General features: G+C 46.4%; 1 protein-coding gene across 4 annotated transcripts; it reads left to right on the top strand.

The window, feature by feature from the left end:
- Positions 1 to 3,881: 3,881 nt before the first annotated feature.
- Pym1 (PYM homolog 1, exon junction complex associated factor) lies at positions 3,882 to 20,454 on the top strand. 4 transcript variants are annotated; one of them, XM_051176029.1, is made up of 4 exons: positions 3,882 to 4,061; positions 6,682 to 6,738; positions 19,093 to 19,186; positions 19,526 to 20,454. In XM_051176029.1, exons 1-4 carry the CDS (start codon positions 3,902 to 3,904, stop codon positions 20,001 to 20,003), a joined length of 789 nt encoding a protein of 262 aa, XP_051031986.1. In that variant the 5' UTR covers positions 3,882 to 3,901; the 3' UTR covers positions 20,004 to 20,454. The 4 variants fall into 4 exon arrangements, with proteins under 4 accessions (XP_051031986.1, XP_051031988.1, XP_051031987.1 ...); XM_051176030.1 differs by lacking the exon at positions 3,882 to 4,061 and adding an exon at positions 4,426 to 4,604; XM_051176031.1 differs by lacking the exon at positions 6,682 to 6,738 and having other exon boundaries at positions 3,887 to 4,061.
- The last annotated feature ends 1,090 nt before the right edge of the window (positions 20,455 to 21,544 follow it).

Raw genomic sequence — 21,544 nt, 5'->3', positions numbered from 1 at the left:
TCCCGCCGCTGCCGAGACCACCGCTGCCCACAGCTTTCCAGCAAACACAGCCTTCTCCCTCCCGGCCTGGAGAGGACAGGGCTCTCTGGCCGGTGCCACATTCTCCACTCCCACCCTGCTGTCTTCTCACGCCTGGGGCAGTTCTGCTTCTATTTTTCCCTTCCTTCTAGTTACCCACAGCCTCTCCCATTATCCATCCCCTCCCCCGGGGGGAGGTAAGGAAGGGGGTCAGGGTGCTGATCTGAACCATCCGGTAACTGGTCAGCAATTGGTCCGCCCTCCAGTCTCCACATCCTCATCTCAGACTCACCTGCCCAACTCAAAGACTCCACATTCAGGAGAACCCTGAGGGGAAAGGCCAGAGTTCCACACTTCACAACTTAAGACCTCTCCACATGGCTTCCACAATGCTCGACTCTCTCTGAGACGATTGCCCACCTCTCCTGAACTCCCCTAAAGACTTGTCCATGCACACATCTTTCTCTCAACATCCATATCCTCTCCTTAAGAGCAGGGTGGAGGTTTAGATGCATAGAGTCCGGTTGTCTGTGTTCACCTTTTCTCCATACCCAACCCTGGTACTTTACCTTCTGGCCTTAGCAGAAGGCACAGGAGGCTCGGGGCAAAGGTAGCCGCGGGAGGTAAAGCCTTTCTATTCCTCCTACCTGTACTCTGGAGTTGCCAGGACTCTTAGGGTAGCATAGAAGGTATGAGGCTGGGAGAGTAACACAGGAGAGAACAAGGCCTAAGGATTTACTGGTAGCAAGCAGGGACCCAGGCGTCCTGCTCCCAGGCCCCGCCTCCAAACCCTGACTAACTCCCTTCTGCCCTTCTCTGAAGAGGGAGGGTAACAAAGCCTGGGGTTCTTGGAATTGCCTCCCTTTGTATCAGGGAGCAGAAAGGAGTGGGAGGAGAGACTGCTGGTTCGAAATGTGTTTATCAGTCCGTGTGTGTTGTGTATACACATCCACACCTCATGTGTATAAATATTTGGGCCCCCGCGAGGGTCAGAGAAAAAAACAAAATAAAACCAAACAAACATAGGCCCTCTAGTGGAAACCGAGAACTAAGCAGTTCTCAAATATTTGGAGACAAGCTCATGGAAGCAACTTCTCTCAAGAGTCTAGAGTAATAGGGTTTGGTATTATTATTGTTATTGTTATTATTATTCATTTTAACTGTGGGTCCAGATCAGGAGTTGGAGAATGATCAGGCTCTGTTCCAATTTTTGTTGTTGTTTTTGGTCTTGCTTTGTTTGCATCCTGATTCTTAATTGTTTCTTTTTCCTTTTTTCTTCCTTCTCCATCATCATCACCATCTGCTGCAGATGAACTTCAGTGTCTGGAACACACTTCCCAAGTGCTCTACCGTTGGTTTATACCCCAACCCCACAGCCTTCATTTTTAAGAGTAGTATCCTTCATTGTTTTGTTTTGTTTTTGAGACTGGGTTTCTCGGTGTAGCCCTGGCTGTCCTGAAACTCAGTATATAGACCAGGCTGGCCTCAAACTCACAGACATCCACCTGCCTCTGCCTCCTGAGTGTGCCACCACTGCCCAGATTCTTCACTGACAGCAAGGCTTTATCTCTCCTTCCTATATATCTTTCTTATTCACAGTCAACAAACTTTTATTATTATTTTTTCTGAGACAATATTTCACTATGTGTGTAGCCTAGGCTGGCCTTGAATTTGCCATCCTGACTCAGACTCTCAAGTGCTGGGATGACTGGTGAATGCCACCCCTCTTGGCTTCAACAAACACTTTCATTCTGAGTTCTACAGGATAAGCAAAAATGCAGACTGAGCCAAGCGGATAGATGTATATAAAACTCCCCGGCTCTTGATCGCTCTAAACAAAGACCGTTCCAATGACGCTAAGTCCCAAACTATTCTTTCAATCTGACCTTACACAAAATTAAAGACACTCCTACATTAAAAAGAACCAGAATACAATTTCTCTAATAAAGAATAAGAGGAGATTGAAAGTTTAGGGTCTGTGCTTCATCATGCCCCAAGTCAGTTGTTGGTGGGGGTGGAGGAAGAAAAGCACAGAAAAGCCTGGCGGTGGTGGCGCTTGCTTTTAATCCCACCTCTCAGGAGGCAAAGGCAGGCAGATCTCAGTGAGTTCGAGGCCAGCCAGGTCTACAGTGAGTGCCAAGACAGGCAGCACTGTCACCAAGAGAAACCCTGCACAGACACATCTCAGGAGGAGGTGTCTAATGCCTATAGTTCCAGGTGCTCAGCTCTTTAATCAACCACATCATAAAAGTCAGAAAGAAAGAAACCACAAAGAACAAAGGGAAAGGAAAAAACAAGCCTGTTTTCCCAGCCTCCTCTTCCTCCTCTGGGTGGGGGTACACATCCGGGGCCCAGGGCTGGGTAGAAGGCTGGTCGACTGTACAGACAATTGAGTTTCACTTCCTGCCAACCTTCAGAGGTCGGTACAGGATGTCTTGAGGGGTACAGTGATGGAGAGTGTCCAGGGTTAGAAAGTAAACAGGTCAATGAGGATTTCCCCTCTTCGAGAAGGTCCATTAAAAGTTGTAGAAACCACTTTTGAAATAGTTCAGTCAAGAGTCATGCACCCACTAAGTTTTAGAGGCACCATCCCATTTCTCATTGATGGAAGAAAACAGGTATAGGCTGGTCGACTGGGGTGTCTGTCATTCCCTGGCCAGAATGGTTGTCTAGCACTGCTAAGTAGAGTTCAGGTTTCATTCCTCAGCACTCCTCCTGCGCGCGCGCGCGCGCACACACACACACACACACACACACACACACACACACACACACACACACACACACACACGGAGGCAAGGGCTTGGGTGAATACACCCCTACACAGGCAGACACACAGTGAGGGATTAAAAGTATTGCCAGGCAGTGGTGTTGCATGACTTTAGTCCCAGGGAGAGACAGGTAGATCTCTGTGAGCTGGAGGCCAGCTTGGTTTATGGATCAAATTCAAATTCAGGACAGCTAGGACTACACAGTGATATCCTGGCTCAACAAGACAGAACAAACAAACAAAACCCCAGCAAAAACGAAAAAATCCTTGAAATAACATGTAGTATATGTAAACAGTTTAAAAGTGATTTTGAGACTTGAGTTGGACCCCAGGGAGAGAAATCAGACCTCGGAGAATTGTAAAGAAGGCAACGTGTAGGCTTGCAAAAATTGCTAAGGCTTAATAAGGTCCTTGTCTGCCGTTTATTTTATTTATTTATTGAGATAGGATTTCTAATTGTACCCCTGGTTCTCCTGGAACTAACTAGGTCTGTAGATCAGGCTGGCCTCGAACTCACAGAGATCTATCTGCCTGCCTTTGCCTCCTGAGTGCTGGGATTTAAGGCGTGCACTACTATTATCCAGCTTCTTTTTCTTTTCTTTTCTTTTTTTTTTCTTGTTTCTTTTTAAGTAGGACATGCCGTGCATTGCTGAGATAGGCACTAATATTTTCCCCTTCTCGATTCGAGAGGCCCTGTTGGACATTAACTTAAGCCGGAGGAGGGCAATAGTGGAAGGTGAAAGAGTTAAGGGAAAAAAAAAAAAAAAAAAAACTAAATTGGGGAAGGAGGGCAGAGTCGGACACCTGGAGGAGAGGAACCTGCCACTTGCCCCGTCCGGGCTGCAGGGGAAACAAGTTTAACAGGATTTAGCCCCGAAGGAACTAAGTTGCCGAAGTCCGGAGCGCGGAGTTGTAGGATGGGGCGCGGGGGACACGGACGCGACACTTTGGGTTCGCTTTTAGAACGAGGCACCCGGCGGGGCACAACCTAACCAAGGGAGGGGCCACACGTGTCCCGACAGCCGGAGAGTGAGTGGCCCGGCTGATCCGGTCGCCAGAGCTGATCCGGACACTTGGGCGCGGCTCATTAGAATACTGCCTGGGTCCGCCCAAATGCCTTCACCCGGTGCCCTCCGACCCGGGAGGATCCGCGCGGCTGGGCCGCCGGGCGAGGAGTCGCTTGGCCGCCGGATCTCACGGGGCACAACTGGCGAGGGCTGCCCGCCCGACTCGGTCATGGAAGCCGCCGGCACCCCAGAGGCCACGGGGACAGGTGACCGACCCGCAGTGCGCTCCTCCCTGCGCGCCCCTCTCCTAGGTCTCCGTGCAGACTCAGGCTGGGCTGCCCGCCTTCTCAAGTGTGGCCTGGGGGTTTGCGTGCACATCCGTCCCCAGCCACGTCCTTGCGCCCCACGCATCCCCGTCGGCCATCGCCCTGCCGCTGGGTGTTGCTTGGGTGCAGGCCGCGGGCCCCGAGTATTCCTTCCCTATGGGTGCCGGTGGCGCGCGAGCATCAGCAGGGGGCTGGTGTGTCGGAGCCCGGAGGACTGTTCTGTGTGCCCCGGGCGTTAGAGAACGGTGGCGGTGGCGGTAAAAGTGCCCTCGCCTTCACAGCCCGCTCTGAGCGTCTGCCTCCCCTTCTCCTCCACCCCCGGGTCGATGAAATGGTGCAGTCTCTCTTTAAGATGAAAATGGTGGCTTGCTAGGATGAGGACTCCACTTCCGGTGGGGAGGGGGCGGGACCCCAGCCCGCTCACGCCGGAAGTGGTTCGGGTTCTCAAGATGGCGACTCCCTATGTAACTGACGAGACCGGCGGTGAGTGCGGGGATCGCGGAGCCGCTTCTCTCGGGACTCTTGGGGTAGGGGTTCGGGCTTGGAGAGGGGTTGGTGCCACGCCCATCCCGGGGCCCCTCCTCGGCCCCGCCCCCGGACCGCCTTCCCCATTCATTCCTGTGGGTTATCACCTGCGCCCCCTTCTGGTGTCGTGTTTTTTTGGGGGGTCTCAGCTTCCGGTCTCTCGAGCCCCGGGGGTCCTTCAGTGCCCCCCGCTCCGGGACCCTTTGGGGCCTCAGCTCTTTGTAGCAGTCGGAGTCGCACACCTCTCCGGGGTTCTCCGGCTTCTCGGGCTCCTCCTCTTACCAGTTCCCTCCAATTCCAGCCCTCCTTCCCCTCCCCCATCCCGTACTGTTAGACCTGCCCTCCACCCTACCCCGTTGTCATCCTCCTAGCTCTTGTCTTTTCTCACACTTTGCCTCATCTTCATTTGATGGGGAGGAGATGGGGGGGGCGCGGTCACCGAAGTTCAGAGTTACACGAAGGGAAGAGGACGGATTTAACTTTGACCCTGACTTTTCTCACCGATGGAGTTTTCCATCTAAAGTGAGAGGAAGCAAACAGGGAAGTGTCTACTGGCCTTTTCTTTCTACACCTTGGACAATTAATAGAACCCCCGCCCCCATTATTCCTTATAAGCTTGAGTAGGATTTCAGCCCGGCTGTCTTGAAATGTGGAAGTCTGTGTTTGTTCGTGAAACTGAGAATTAATTTCCTTCATATATATATATATATATTTGTTTTATTCTAATTGCCTTGTCTTTAGAAAAATGTGCACAATAGCAGTGTTGACCTGGGGATGATCAGACAGATCTATTAAAGGCGTTTGTAAAAGGCAGTGCAAACGCCTGGCTGCTATTTTTGTATCCTTCCTTGTACTCTCCATGTGTAGTCACTGACTCTAGTGTTTCATAGAGGTGACCCTGTTCGTGTGCAGTGTATGCTTGGTGCGTTTAAAAGATGTCATGTATGCCTCTTGGTTTGCTTTACGTGTGTTCCTTGTAGGTAGGCTTAATTACATTATATGGTACTTACTGACAACTAGTATTTCTGCTACCATTCCCTACTCTTGCATTTCAAAGAGTTCTGGCAACATTTCTTATGTTCTCTACTAGGTTGGTCTTTAACTAGCAGTTACAGTTTTGTTTGTTTTAAGACAGTGTCTCACTGTGTATCTCTTGGTACTCCCTATGCAGACCAGACTTGTCTTGAATGCAGAGAGATCCACCTGTCTCAGCCTCTCGGGTGCTAGGATCAAAGGCATGCACCACCATGCCCAACTTTTAAATAGAACCCCTGTCCCCCCTATCCCGGACATGGTCTTTCCATGTGGCCCTGCCTGGCCTGGAGCTCTCTGTGTAGACCAGGCTGTCCTTGAAGCCATGTAGAGATCTACTTGCCTCTCTGCCTCCCGAGTTGTGGATTAAAGGCACACACTGCCAATGCCATGATGAGCAATTTGAAGCTTTTGATGTGCACCTTATTATTCTTTTTATGCACGTAACCCATAGTCCATCTGGCCCCTGTTCTGCAACCAGAGGTATTTTCTGTGACCATGTAGAAGAAAAAAGGAATAAGCTGCTTCTTTGCTTTCCTTTCCTACTGCTACTGTGATCCTTGTATAATGTGTTGCCTTGCAATTATAGTGGTTCCTATAAAACTCTGGTAAAACCACAGTGTTCCTATCTACTGTCCACAAATTATGTATTGTTTTTGTTTTTTAGATTTACCTATTTTATGTGTGTGTTTTGCCTCTGTGTGTGTGTGTGTGTGTGTGTGTGTGTGTGTGTGTGTGTGTGTGTGTGCACCATTTGTGTGTTTGGTGCCCACAGAAAGCAGAAGAGGTGTCAGGTCTCCTGGAACTGGAGTTAGAGTTGTATTGGTACTGGGAATCGCCCAGGTCCTCAGGTCCTCTGCAAGATCCGCTCTTAATCCCTGAGCCATCTCTGCAGCCCTTTTGTTTTTTATTTTTGTTGTTGTTCTGTCTCTAGCACCTTGGGAATACTCTGAGCTCCCTAGTTGCTGGGCAGGAGATCATTGACATACCTTTGTATTTTCAGCTACACCTCAGGATTACTACAACCTGGACTTCATCTGTGACACTACTTTCCTTTCAGGTATACCCCTTCACTGTAGCTTCCTTACCAGTCACAGTTTGACTGTCCCCAATCCACAGAGGCAACTTTTTGCACTTGTTAGGTTTTCTGGTTCTGTGTGTGTGTGTGTGTGTGTGTGTGTGTGTGTGTGTGTGTGTGTGTTTGGGTACAGGTCCACATGCATGTGGAGGCCAGACATTGATGCCACGTGTGTCCCTCCATCCTTCCCCACCTTATATCTCAGGCAGGATCTTTCACAGTAACACAGAGTTTGGTGATTCAGACAGTTTGCTCCTGGGATCCTGTCTCTGTCTCTTAAGTGCTGGGAATATAGGCATGACACTTAGCCCACGGCATGTATGCATGCTGCTGATCTGAATTCTGGTCCCTATATTAGTGTGGCAAATGCTTTACCCACAGAGCCATATCCCTAGCCCCTCTTTATTACTTTGTGTATTTTTTCTTTTTTCTTTTTTTTTTTTTTATTTTTTTGCTTGCCTATGCCTGCATTACGGGCATTCAGTTCACTACAGTACGTGACTGTCTTTATCTTGAATGATATCCATCAACTCTTTTCTTTGTTTCTGATTTTAGACTGTAACATATTGCTAGGAAAAAAAGAAAAACTCAAGCTAAGATTCAGTATAATGTTAACTTCTGTCAATATCACAACTTTTTGCCAATTCTTGCTTTCTGGTGTCCTAAATTCTCCCATGGCTGTTTCACCAGGTTTTTCCCAGACCTCTGTCACTATGCTTTCAACTCTTCCTTTTGTGGCAAAAACCCTCACTTTCTGTGTCACTGGAAAATTAAGGCTGTCATTTCTGTTTCTCTCTGAATCACAGCCAGGTATTTGTGTTCTTTCTCCCTCCCTCCCTCTCTCCTGCCTTCCATCAAGGTTTCACTATGTAGCAAGCCCAGGCTGCCCTCAGATTCATGGCAATCCTTGTGCTTCATGAGTACTGTGGCTTTTGTTTTTTGTTTGTTTTTGTTTTTTGTTTCTTGCTGCTGTTTTTTGTTTGTTTGGTTGGTTTTGTTCTATTCTTTGAGACAGGGTTTCTCTGTGTAATAGTCCTGGCTGTCCTAGACCATGCTAGCCTTGAACTCGCAGAGATCCTCCTGCCTCTGCCTCCCAGGGAGCACTGTGGATATAGGCATGGGTTGCCACTGTTAAAGTCCAGATTTCTTGAACATCATGTCTCACCTGCTGTTTGTAGTTCCTCACTGCTTACTGCTGCTTGCTTGTAGCTATTATCCCTAGTTCTGTCCTCTCTCCTGAACTGCCCTGACTTTTGTTTTCTGATGCCGACCGAATGTCTCACTTTTGGATGTACTGTCACATTTCATATTCAACTTTTCTAATCTTTCTGTTGTTATTTCTGTTATGAGCATCCTTTTCTAGCTCAAGAGCAACTTTTTCTCTCTTAAGACTAGATTTTATTTACTTTGTAACAGTGAGATAGTATAGACTTCATTTTTCAGAACAGTTTTAGATTTTTAGAACAATTGAGAAAATGCTACAATGAATTCCGATATTCCTTGTGCCCTTTCCTCTTTACTAACATCTTATATGTTAAAGAACACTTCTTACAGTTAACCAATCAGTATCAGTACATTATTAACTAACTATATGTTCAAGCTGGCATAGTGGTTCATACCCGAGTACCCAGCACTTGGGAAGTAGAGACAAGAAAATTGTTTGAGGCCAGCCTGGGTCTGTTCCTCTCAAAAAACAAACAAACCAATTATTGAAACTTCCTTGAACTGGAGGTAGTGGTCCATGCCTTTAATCCCGGCACTTGGGATGCAGAGGCAGGTGAATCACAGAGCAAGTTCCAGGACAGCCAGGGCTGCACAGAGAATCCCTGTCTTGAAGAAAGGAAGGAAGGAAGGAAGGAAGGAAGGAAGGAAGGAAGGAAGGAACCCTGCCTGATTGCATAGTGAATTCTATTATATCCAGAGCTAAGTATGGAGACCTGATCTCAAAAAAAAAAAAAAGCTAATGCCAGGCACTCATAATTAAGACTAAGCCTTTGTATATGATTTCTGTGGAAGCTGGATGGTGCTCCCCCCAAATGCCAAAAGAGTAAAGAATAAAAACCCACATAAGAGGACCTTGGGACAATTGGGATAATGTTTAAGACCTGGGAGAGCTAGCTGTTGTCTAGTCTCTGTGTGATGGGAAATGTAGGGTTTATTTGAAGTTTGGCTGGAGTAGTCTGTGAGGCTGGACCATGTCAGCCAGCAGCTTTGAAGCTGTTCTAGATACAGAACTCTGAGGAAACGGCAACAGAGGCACTCTGGAAGGCTGGACCACCTGGGCCATTATTTTCATTGGTCCCTTGCTCTTTCAAGGGTAACATGTATCCCCTTTTACACAGATACAGAGTGTGTATTGTACACAAGTCAGCCAAAGATGATTTCTGGCTGGGGGTTGGTGTGCGCCTTTAATCCCAGCACTCGGGAGGCAAAGGCAGGCGGATCTCTGAGTTCAAGGCCAGCCTGGTTTATAAAGTGAGTTCCAGGACAACCAGGACTACACCCGTCTTGGGGGGGGGGGGGTTTGAGCAGGTAAAATATATGTATATATGCCACTTCTAGTTTGCTTCTGTTTTTTTAAGTTTATTTCTTTATGTCTGTAACGAGGATCAAATCTGATCTCTATCAACCTTGAATGATGTACAGCCTTTTATTTTCTGTGGAAAGAAAAGCATAACTTCTTCCCCAACATAACATTTTTTGACTTCCGTTTTGAAGTTAAGACTTTTAAAAAATATATAGGTTGGCCAAATTTAGTAGTTTTTATATTCCAGTTTCTCTCAGCTACTGTTGTTTTCTCATAAGCAAGCAAACATTTTCAAGTCAGTACACCATACAGGGTCCAGACTTCCTGTCCATTTTACATCTCTATGTGGCTTATTCCTTTTTCTTTTTACTTCTCTCTTTAAAGACTTTACTTGATTTTTTTAAACTATTTTTTAATGAATGTTTATAACCTTTTTCTCTTTCCCTTTTTCTTAAGTCCTGTGCACATCAGTAAGCACACTAATCTGCTTTACTGTACATCTGTGACATTTTTTTGTCTATATGAGCAAATTCTTGAACTGCTACACAGCTTAGCTCATTAAGCCTGCAGGCATCAGCTGTGAGATAGACTCTCCTCTCTAACAAAGCCTACAGAAGCCAGGCACAGTGGTGCATGCCTTCGGTCCCAGCACTTGGGAGGCAGAGGCAGGAGGATCTCTGTGAGTTCCAGGCCAGCCTGGTCTACAGAGTGAGTTGTTACATAGAGAGAAAGCCTGTCTCAAAAAACAAACAGAAAAAAAAAAAACAAAAAGCCCAGAGAGCTGCAGTCAGGGAGGACTTTGTTCATTCCAGACCACAGTTTGTGTGCAGTCAGCCCATCGTGATAAGAAAGGCCTGCTGTGGAGCTTGTCCAGACCTAGAAGCAGACAGCAGTGAATGGTGGAGCTCAGCCTGCTTTCTTCTGTGCAATCCAGGGTCCTAGCTTAGGGTAGGTCTTCCCACTTAAGGTAATAAAAGAAAATCCAGGGGCTGGAGAGATGGCTCAGTGGTAAAGAGCACTGACTACTCTTCCAGAGGACCTGAGTTCAATTCCCAGCAACCACATGGTGAGTCACAACCATCTGTATTGAGATCTGGTGCCCTCTGCTGGCCTGTAAGTGATACAGGCAGACAGAACACTGTACACATGATAAATCTTTAAAAAAAAAAAAATCCTGTTTCAAGATAAAAGATTATTCTATAATATTGTACTGTGGGTTAACTCTCCTCCCCTGCTGTGTTTTAAGTTAAGGTCTCCTTACGTCAGACTGGACTTGAACTCATGGAAGCTTCCTACATTCAGTTTCTGGATGCTGGAATTTCAGTCCTGAGCCACCATGCCTACTTTCATTCTTAAAAGCTTCAGTGACACACTGCTTTAATCCCAGCAATTTGGAGTCAGAGCCAGGTGGACATTGGTGATGTTATCACAAGTAAAATAAAGATAAATTGTTGAAGGCAGTGCTCAGCTTGTAAATATTAGTCTGTGCACTTGCGTGTGAACTTGCTGGTGTGAGGTAGCCTCCTGGTAGCAAGAGCTCAGTCTGTTGTCAGCACCCTGTGACCGCCCTCTGCTTTGATTGGAATAGTTGTCTCTGCCAGTCTTTAAGTGCGACCTTGCAGACTTTCCTAATTTCCTGTCACCTTCCCCGTGCTCCCTAACCCTTCCCACCCCGACTCCCACACATACTGTTCGTTTGATTTCCTGACGTCTCACTGTATAGCCCTTGCTAGCTCAAACTGGCCTCACTCTGTAGGACAGACTCGCCTCAGACATGAAACTGTGGAGATCTGGATGGAGTCATTCTCTCCTTCCCTGGGTTGTGAGGCCTGTGGCAGAGCAGCGCTTCTACCCACTCAGTCACCTGCTTGGCTCAGTACTTAAACTGTTGTCTCACTCTTTGCTTGCCTGACTTGCCTACTTCCTCTTAATCCAAAAAAATGAGTTGTATTGCTTTGTTGTATATGCAACATTGGGCCTTACCTAGCCACGTCTGACTTAACTCTTAGTCTCTAACACCACTTGTAGGCATGCATTGCCATGCCCAGTGTATGTAGTGTTGGCCTCTAGACCTGGATGTTTGAGGCAAGCATTCCAGCAACTGAGTTATGTCTCCATCGTGCGTGTGCGCGCGCGCGCGTGCTCGTGATGGGAGAGGATTTGATAATGTAGTATTGGCTGTCTTGTCCCTTGTTGTGTAGCTCAAGTAACCCTTCCAACACGTCCTCCTGCCTGAGTCTCTTTCATGTAGACTGTAGATTCTGAAACTAAAGACACCTTGCTCCTGTTGATAACCCTGAGTAGTATAGCAGTTTTCTTATAGTTACCAAAATGTTTAACTCACTTTTAGTTTCACTCCTGACACTGAACTCTCTTGAGGCGGTATTCTTGGAAAATAAATTAGTATTTCAGATTGGCAAAAAAATGCATTCTTATTTCTCCCCACCCTTGTCTCTCTGCAGTATTTGATAGTGCTAAACACTTGCCCCCTTACAATAGCATTTAATGTACTTTTCCTGTCCGCTGTAGCTTTAAACTTGTTTTCCATGGCATAGTACTGTCCTTCCTTGGAGTATTTTCTGTCATTGCTGTCGCTTTTTCTCCTTTGAGAGCAATAACCATGATCATTTCTCTAACCTGGGTACCCTTTTTATACTTTTTTTACAGTTACTCATTTGGGAAGGTCAGAGGCCATCTTACAGATGTTAGTTCTCTCCTTACCACATGGACTCAGAGACCAATCAGGTGGTCAGGTCCAACAGCAAGTTGCTTTACCCACCCAGCCTTCTCACTGGCTCTGTTTTTTTTCTTTTTTTGGAAATTGTACCCAGAGTCTGGAAATGGGGCTCAGCGGTTAAGAGCACATACTGGTCTTCCAAAGGACCCAGGTTCACTTCCTATCACCCATGTTAGCTGAATCACACCTGCCTACAAGTCCAGCTCCAGAGGAATGGAGACCTTGTGGCTCTGCAGACACCACAAGTATACACATGATTAAAATTAGTCTGTAACTGCCCCTCCAGGGGGACATCTGCATGCATGCACATACCTATACATAAATAAGAATAACAAAACCCAATCTTCTTAATACAACAGCGACAACAAAAACATTTAAAAAGAAAAAGAGATTGTCCCCAAGTGTTTAGTTGTTTAGTCCTGAGATCTCCCACGCTCAGACCTGAGACCCAGATCTCGTTACTCTCACACAGCAGGTCCCAGGGACTCACAGTTAATTTCCAGGTTCCTTGGAATGTTCCCGAGCTTTGCTGTGTTACTATGTATTGTCTTTCTGCAACTGTATAGGCAAGCCCCTGAGAGTTTTCTGTTGGAATGAGGTGGCTCAGTGGTTAAGAGCACTTCTTACACAGGACCTGGGTTTGATTCCTGGCACCCACATAGCTGCTCTTAAGTGTCTGTAGGTCCAGTTCCAGAGAACCAGACACTCTCTTCTAACCTCTACAGGCAATAGGCATTCATGGTGCACATACATAATTACAGGCAAAACACTCCATACACAAAATAAAATTAGAAGAAAGGTTTTTGCGCAAGTAGAGTTAAGGAAATAGTTTAAAAATTTCTAAGGCGGCAGCCTCTAATCTGTAGTTTCTGACTAAAAATGTTACCTGGAAGACCTGATGTTCTGCCCTTGGTTTTATTTCTAGGGGTGGGAGTCGACAAACCTCTCCCTTTTTTATTTCACCCTTGGATACCATCAAGGCCAGAGGATGGACCCGAGATAACATAAAATAGGTGTTCCTTCATCACATGGGCTATGTGTCTCCGAGGGTCTACACATAATGGCCACACAAAGCTCTGCCTCCCTTTCACACTATCCTTATTTCTCTCAAACCTTTAGCCTTAAAGTTGACCATCGTTTCAGTTACCCATGGCCAACTAGAGAATCAAAAATAAGTACAGTTAGCCGGGTGGTGGTGATGTGCACCTGTAGTCCCAGCACTAGGGAGGCAGAGATAGACAGATCTCTGTAAACTCGAGTCCTGCCTAGTTTACAGAGCGAATTCCAGGATGGCCGGGGCTACACAGAGAAACCCTGTCTTAAAAAAAAAAAAAAAAAAAAAAAAAAAAAAAACAAAAGGAAAAAAGTACAGTACAATATTTAGAGATTTCATCTCATACTTACGTAATGTTTGTCATTCACATATGCTTTACAACGGCCTAAAAAAGTATATTTTTATTTATTCACATTTATTTTCCCCCTTTTTTAAATTTAAATTTGAAGCAAGCTTGTTTTCTATGTCAATCTCAGTTCCCTCTACCTCCCCTACCTCCCCTCCTCTCCCCCCCCAATCACATTTATTTTTTGAGATGGGGTTTCTGTTTGTAGTCCTGGCTATTTTGGAACTCACAAAGGTCCACCTACCTTTGCCTCTGTGTTGGGATTAAAGGTGTATGCAACTATGTCCAGCCTTGTTTTTTTTTTTTTTTTTTGTTTTGTTTTGTTTTGTTTTTTGTTTTATTATTATTATTGGTTTTTTGAGACAGGGTTCCTCTGTATTGTTTTGGAGCCTGTCCTGGAACTCGCTCTGTAGACCAGGCTGGCTTTGAACTCATAGACATCCATCTGCCTGCCTCTGCCTCCTGAGTGCTGAGATTAAAGGCATGTACCATCAACGCCTGGCCTATTTTTATTTCTTAAATAAGGCCTCACTATGTAGTCTTGGCTGGCCTAAAACAAATTTTAATTTTATAGAATGTCTTTCATGTACTTGCATTTGGTTGTGACCTGTTACATGAGGTTAGATTACATTAAATTCCCCCCTCATAGCATCTGTCAATAGGCAGCAGGGTTCAGACTTGGAGGCGTCTCAGATTTTAGATTTTTGGATTAAGGATGTTGAACCTGTGTGCAGAGTTCAGTTCTACTTCTCTCTCTCTTTACCTCCCCTCCATACAGGGTTTCTCTGTGTGTCCCTGGCTGTTCTGGAACTCCCTCTCTAGACCAGGCTGGCCTGGAACTCAGAGATCCGCCTCCTGAGTGCTGGAATCAAAGGCGTGTGCCACCATGCCTAGCTACTTTCAGTTTAAAGTGTCCACTGGGACAGCTTGGAATGTGTCTACATAGAAAAGGGTAGTATTATAATCTCTATGCAGTTAAATAGTGTTTCTAGTTTTTAATCTTTCTCCTTGGTTCTAAGTAAAATATTGCTTATCAAGTTGAATTAACCATTTTCATAAAATTGTTTTCCTTTTATTAGTGGCTTTAATTCTCCCAGTTTTCAGCATTTAATGTGCTACTGTAATTGGTTTGTTTATATTTTCTTTTATTATTTTCTTGCTAGAGTATGTGCTACAAGCAGGCAAGAATTTGCTTGCTTTACTCATTAGGGTATCTATAGCTCCTGTTCAGTGACTGACACAGCAGCAAGTACTCAGTAAACGTTTAAAATCCATGTGTGCATAAATGTTATTACCATATGCGTTTCCAACAGATACGTTGTGAAAAATAAGAGTACACGTGTGAACACCACCTCATTAACTCCTCTGTCACACTTCTCATTATGTCTTCTCCATAGCTTGAGTGTTTTTGGACCCTGTTTATAGATTCAAAATGAAATTTCCTTTTTCCTCTTGATACTGTATAAACCGTCTTAAGTCTTCTCACAATTCAGTGGCTGAGTTTTACTTTTTCTACTCTTAGTTTATGGCCCCCTTACTCCTTTGTAACCGTGGGTTTTGTGCCTGCCAGTTCAACCAACCCTGTACTGGAAATATTCAGAACTGTGAGGTGTGTACCTACAGTCCTGGTCATTGCGGAGAATGAAGCAGGTCGGTCACTTAAGCCCAGAAATTCTGGCAACATGGCAACAGCCTCCTCCGTGTGTGTGTGTGTGTGTGTGTGTGTGTGTGTGTGTGTGTGTGTGTGTGTGTGTGTGTCTACCTACAAAGTGCAGAAGAGGGTGTTGGATCTGGAGCTTGAGTAGCTACACCTGAGCCGCCTGACCTGTGTTCGGGAACTGAGCGTGGGTTCTCTGCAGTAGTGGTGAGCACATTAGTCACTTTTATTTTTTAAGACAGTGTCTTGCTATAGAGCACAAGTCAACCTTGTAGTTAATGTGCGCCCCAGTGTCCCCAGGCTCTGTGCCATCCACTTCTCTTGCCCCAGTCTCTCAAGTACAGGGTCACAGGCATATGCCACCACACTTAGCTTTCCATCTCTTAAAAGAAAAACAAGACACCGAATCCACATGAGAGATGTAGACTTTTTCTTGTCATTATTCACTAAACAATATAGTATAAGAGTTACTCAATACCTGTGTTTGGTAAGTAGGTAGAGATCCTCTCACAGAGCCAAAACCAAAATAAAAATAACTTCATTCTCTCTTATGTAAGTATCATTTCCCAAGCCATTTAGGTTTAAATGTAAAGGGCTTTCTTTTGTTTAACTTTTTAAGACAGGGTTTCTCTGTGTAGCCCTGGCTGTCCTGGAACTCGCTCTGTAGACCAGGCTGGTCTTGAACTCAGAGATCCACCTGCCTCTGCCTCCCAAAAGCTGGGATTAAAGATGTGTGCCACCACGCCTAGCAGCAAAACACAAAAAAGTAAGGGGCAATGTTTGGTATATATTGATGCGCTCTCTCTCTCTCTCTCTCTCTCTCTCTCTCTCTCTCTCTCTCTCACATTCACTCTCTTTCTGGCCCTCCACTCCAACAAGTCCTCATTTGAGGACAACTTTTAGAGTTGGTGGTTCTTTCTGCTGTGTATACTGTGGAGACCCAACTCAGGCTGGCAATCTTGCAAGGTGAAGTGTGTATACCCACAGAAGTTGCCAGTCCTCTAAATGATTTGCTTAGATTTTTAAAAATAATGTGTATGGGTGTTTTGTCTATGTTTGTCTATGAACTGTGTGCATACAGTGTGAGGGCATTGGGTCCTCTGGAACTGGAGTTGGCAGGCAGTTGTTAGCTGCAGTGTGAGTGCTGGGAACTGAACCCAGGTCCTCTGGAGGAGCAGCCAGTGCTCTCAACCGCTGAGCCATCTCTCCAAGCCCTTGCTTGAAGTTAAAAGTGTAGCCACATGGAGAAACCCTGTCTGGAACCCACCCCAAAAAATTAAAATTATTTTTCTATTTTTGTAAAATTGGATAAAAGTTTATTTTTGATTTAGCTACCTATAATGCCTTTTTTGGGAGTGGGAACTATTTTCTTATGCTAAAATCTTAAGGTTGGGATTAGATAACCAGAGGTGAAGTGTATTTGACCCCTAACTTCTCCCCTTCACAGTGAATTCCTACGTGTTATTGCTTGGTGATTATCTGGCATGACTAAAAGCAGGTTGGGGAGGAAAGGGCTTTTTTACTTCCAAATCACTGTTTATCATTGAAGGAAGTGAGATAGGAGCTCTGCAGGGGCTGATGCAGGGGCCATGGAGGGGAGCCGCTTGCTTACTGTCTGGAACAGCCTAGTCTTATAGAACCCAGGACCATCAGCCCAGGGATGGCACTGCCTGCCATGGGCTGGGCCCTCCCCATCCATCACTAATAAGAAAACGCCCTCTAGCTGGATCTCCTGGAGGCATTTCTTGAGGTTCCCTCCTTTCAGATGACTTTAGTTTGTGCCAAGTTACCAGGAAACCAGCCAGCGTAATGAATCCTTGTGTTTTCTCTGTTAGCCCTGCCTGTCCTGTCAGGCTAAGGTCTTTGCAGTCTGTTTTTCTAACTGGCTTTCTCAATCTCCAGTGCTTTGTTTGACTTTTTTGTGATAAGTTACTTCATTGTGCCAGATTGAATTGAAGGACTTTTTGCACGTTTTATGTTTTGTTTGCTTGTATGTCTGTGTGCTATGTATGTGCCCCGTGCCTGTGGAGGTCAGAAGAGGGTGTCAGATCTACCGGAAGTGGAGCTGCAGGTGGTTGTGAGCTTCCGAGGGTGCTGGGACTCCACCCTGAGTCCTCTGCAAGAACAAGTGCTCTGAACCTCTGAGCATCTCTCCAGCCCCTCCCCCATCTACATCTTTTGGCCTCCAGAAGCACCTGCACTCATATGCCCACACACACAATTACAAATAATAATAATAATATTTTTCAGAAGAGCAGGGCAGTGATGGCACATGACTTTAACCCCAGCACTCAGGAGGCAGAGGCAGGTGGATCACTGAGTTCAAGACCAGCCTGGTCTACAGAATGAGTTCCAGGATGGCTACCCTGAAAAACCAAAAAAAAAAAAAAAAAAAAAAAAAAAAGAAAAGATTTTTCTGAAGGAATAAATATGATTTCTTACTGTTGCATAAAGAAATGCAAACTATAACAAACTAAGTATAAATGGGTCTTTAGGCTGAAAACTTCCACACAACCCACACTTGGCTTTTTTTGTTTTGTTTGAGATAATCCATCTGTCCTGGGCTGTCCTCAACTTGGTGTGCTGATGGGGCTGGTCTTGAGCTTTTTCCTGCTTGAGTTATGGTGTGAACCACAACTTCCATGTTGTAGAATATTATTTGAAGATGTGTTGGATTTGTTTATGCTGTGGAATATTTGTTTAATGATGCAAAGACATGTTAACATTTGTTTGACTAAATAAAATTAACCCTGGGGTCAGGAGGTTGAGTCAGCCCTAGCTGACAGGAAGTGGTAGGGAGGATCCATGTGTCGCTAAGGGTTCTTAAGTGGGGGCTGAGCAAAAGGGTGCCATGTTTTCCAGAAGATGTGAGCTAAGAGAGAAGGTTAGCTATTTGCTCTGCAGCCTCTGAGTGAGCAGATTTTGATCTCAACCTTTGAATCCTGAGTTCTGTAGGGGATAGAGATCTAGATAAAGCTCCCTCTATGATACCCAGTGCCTGAGGGAATAGAATTCCTCTTGCCTGGCTATGCAGGTGCCTGCAAACTAAAGAAGCCGGAGTTGTAACTGCTGATTGCTGATCGAGATGGCAGTTGCTTAAGGGGCAACTACTGAATTTAATGAAGAACAGCATTTCCACTTAGTAAATTATGAACACGGTCAGTGCCGCTGCTGAATATTTACTAATATTAATTCATATCTTTTTTCTTTTTACCAACAGCATAGTATGCCATTGTATATATATGAACCAAGGCCATGTGTCATTGGCCCGTCAGATTGCTTTTAGCTTTTGGCAGATTTAAACATATGGGGGCTGGAGAGATGGCTTAGTGGTTAAGAGCGCGTTTGCTGCTTTCCCAAAGAATCTGAGTTCAATTCCCAGACCCACACCAGGCAGCTCACTACCGTCTGTAACTCTAGCTCCAGATAATCCAACACCCTCTTTTGGTCTCTACAGGAACATGCACACACTCACATGGAGACACATACACAAAAATAATAAAAAGTAGTGGCCTTTGTACTGATGACTTTATAAGGTGGTTTCCTAAAAATTTTGTTTTTTCAAAGTCTTTCATTCTTCCCTGCTCTTTTCTCCGCTACTTCTTGCTTTGGCCCCTTGGTAATCTGGTTCGTTTACTACTGTTGACGTTTCCTTTGTCTTGTACTCTTGAATGCCATCTCATCTCTACCTGCTCTGTCTTGTATGTTATTTTAAAGAGAGGCAGCAGCAGCTCCCTGAGGGCAAGGATAGTGTGTTAGTCAGCCAGCGACAGAGGATGGAAAGTTGATGTGAGAAATAATGCCTTAGCCGAACGAACGTTGTTACATACCTGTAATCATGGCACTGGGGCGGGGGGGACTCAAATCCAAGGCTCACTTGATCTACATAGTGAGCCCTTATCTTGCGTTAGGTGGACGATAGATGGTTGCCAGGGGTGCTGTGCACATTTATTTATAAAAATGTGGAAAATGACAACGAGAGAGACTAACTTCAACTTAATTTCTCTCATTTCAGGCAAGTACATTGCCTCAACACAGAGACCCGACGGGACCTGGCGCAAGCAACGGAGGGTCAAAGAAGGATACGTGCCCCAAGAGGAAGTCCCAGTGTGCGTGGTTAGGCTTAACGAGGGTATTTAGTGGGGTCCCTACACAAGTATAGCGTATTGTGCCTTCGAGTTCAGGGATGAGTCGCCTGAGCCCCCAGGAAATGGAAGGAGGGACAACGGTCTCGGGATGGAGAGGAAGGAGCTGGGATTGAGGGGTGAGTGAGGGTTGCCCCTTTGACCTCTTCAGATCCTCTAGACAGCAATCCAAGAGCCAGAGCTTTGAGTTCTAGAACTGTCGTAAAGACCAGGGAACCTGAAGGGCAGAGGAAATGGGAAGGAAGTGAGGTGGGGCCTGGGGGGAGGGGCACCCTTGAAGCTCCAGCTCTCTGTTTCCTGCAGCTATGAAAACAAGTATGTCAAGTTTTTCAAGAGTAAACCGGAACTTCCTCCAGGGCTGAGCCCCGAGGCCACCACACCTGTCACCCCATGCAGACATGAAGGCGGGGAAGCTGGCCTCTCCAAGACAGCCAAACGCAACCTGAAGCGGAAGGAGAAGAGGCGGCAGCAGCAGCAGGAAGCAGAGGCCCTGAGCAGGACTCTTGAAAAGGCGTCTCTGAGAGACACCGCCCAAACACCCAGCGCCCTCCAAGGCTCCCAGGCCGCCCCTCTAGCTGCCCCTGATGCATCCGACTCTGCCGCCACCACAGAGAAAGCCAAGAAGATGAAGAGCCTCAGGAAGAAGCTGCGGCAGGTGGAGGAGCTGCAGCAGCGGATCCAGGCCGGCGAGGTCAGCCAGCCCAGCAGGGAGCAGCTGGAGAAGCTGGCCCGGCGGAGGGCCCTGCAGGAGGAGCTGGAGGACTTAGAGCTGGGCCTGTGAGGCTGCAGGAGCAGGGGAATGGACCGCGGAACAAACCGTGGGGTGCTCTGGGGCCCACAAGTGTGGGCCGCAGCAGTCAGACGGGGCACCCCCAAACTGGCTCACTTCCGCCTGTGGCCCAGCTCCGCCCTCCAGAGCCCTGGGCGCGCCTTCATCCCTCCCCTCTTTCTTCTCGGCTCCTATTCTTGGACTTTCCCCCTCCCGTTCCCAGTGTTGAGATTCTCGGTGACGACCCTGGGTACCTCTGCTGCTGATCTGGGTATCGTGTTGAAAAGAAAAGCGGGGGGTGGGAGGCTGTCAGAGAGGTGAGGTGGAGGGTGCAGGAGTAACCCAAGTCTTAGAGTCTTCGTTCCTGTTCACAGTGTTGATGAGTTATTTCCCGGGCCATCCTCAACCTTTTTTTTTTTTTTTTTTTTTTTTTTAAAGAAAGAATAAATTCAAGTAGACAACACGTGGTTGGGCTTTGGCTCTGTTCTCAACTCTTGTCAATTTGGTGAAAGAAAACACGTTTAAATTTCTAATGGTGCTAAGGATTGAACCCGGGGCTTTGCACATGGTGGCTCTACCACTGGTCTACATTCCTGACCCTTAATTTTTTTTTAAATTCTGAGCGCAGCCGGCCCTGGTAGCAAACGCCGATATTAGTACTCAGGAGGCAGATACAGGCTCGACAACATTTCAAGGCCAACACCTGGGCTACAGGCTAACACTATCTCAACAAAAGAGAAGGCGAGACAAAGTTAGGCCTCAGTAAACACAAGTTAGTGTTGTTACCTAGTGACGTTTAGAGCCAAATTAACCTGACATATTAATGTACGAGTCGGGCCTTCCTCGCTGCTTCTGAAGAGTATTGTGATTCACTTGCAATGCCTAGAGTACCTCCTGAAATTCCACCTTGGGTGCTGCCTAAGATGACTCAGGGGCAAAGTAAGGGTGCGTGTCAAGACACATAAAAAGATCTGCCGTTCATTCTTGTTTACCCTTCTTGTTTGCCCCTGCTGCCTAGTGGGGAGAAAGGGATGGCCTCAACCATGCCCAGCTCTCAGGAACGGAGAAGTCCCACAGAAACCAACCCTGTTAAATCCTTGCCTCCTTCTTAGCCTTTGGTTTTGGGGATCCTTCCCTTACTGTTCCCCTCACCCTAAACATGTGTGTATGCACATGTCTGTGTGCCAGTGATAGCACACAGATGTAGAGAGCCATCCACCTTGCTTTTGGGGGGCCTGGAGCTCACTGACTGCGCTAGGCTGACTGGCTAGTGAGCACCAGGGATCCATCTGTCAGTCTCTGCATCCTCAGACCAGCTCCCCTCCCCAACCCCCAGGGCTGAACTCAGGGCCTCGGGTAAATTTACCAGCTGAGCTGTCTTCCCTGCCTGTGATGGTAACTGTCAGTGCTATCTTACGTATGGTTAGTTCTCAGCCTCATCAGACCGTAAGTTCCTCCAGCTCCTAAACTGGTTGGTTAGTTTGAGACAGAATCTCTGTGTGACCTTGGCTGGATCAAAACTGGAATTCATTGTGTAGACCGAGCTGTGATCC

The sequence above is a fragment of the Phodopus roborovskii genome, unplaced genomic scaffold (genome assembly GCF_943737965.1).
Source record: "Phodopus roborovskii unplaced genomic scaffold, PHOROB, whole genome shotgun sequence".
NCBI lineage: Eukaryota > Metazoa > Chordata > Mammalia > Rodentia > Cricetidae > Phodopus > Phodopus roborovskii.
Note: the sequence above shows the minus strand (reverse complement) of the source record. Positions and strands in the feature narration are given on the sequence as shown.

Excerpts from the sequence above, each read along its gene's own strand:
- Pym1 (XM_051176029.1), top strand. The coding sequence starts at position 3,902 with ATGCCTTCACCCGGTGCCCTCCGACCCGGGAGGATCCGCGCGGCTGGG. Across the intron at positions 4,062-6,681 it reads CCCAGAGGCCACGGGGACAG|CTACACCTCAGGATTACTAC; the intron begins GTGACCGACCCG and ends TTGTATTTTCAG. Across the intron at positions 6,739-19,092 it reads TGACACTACTTTCCTTTCAG|GCAAGTACATTGCCTCAACA; the intron begins GTATACCCCTTC and ends CTCTCATTTCAG.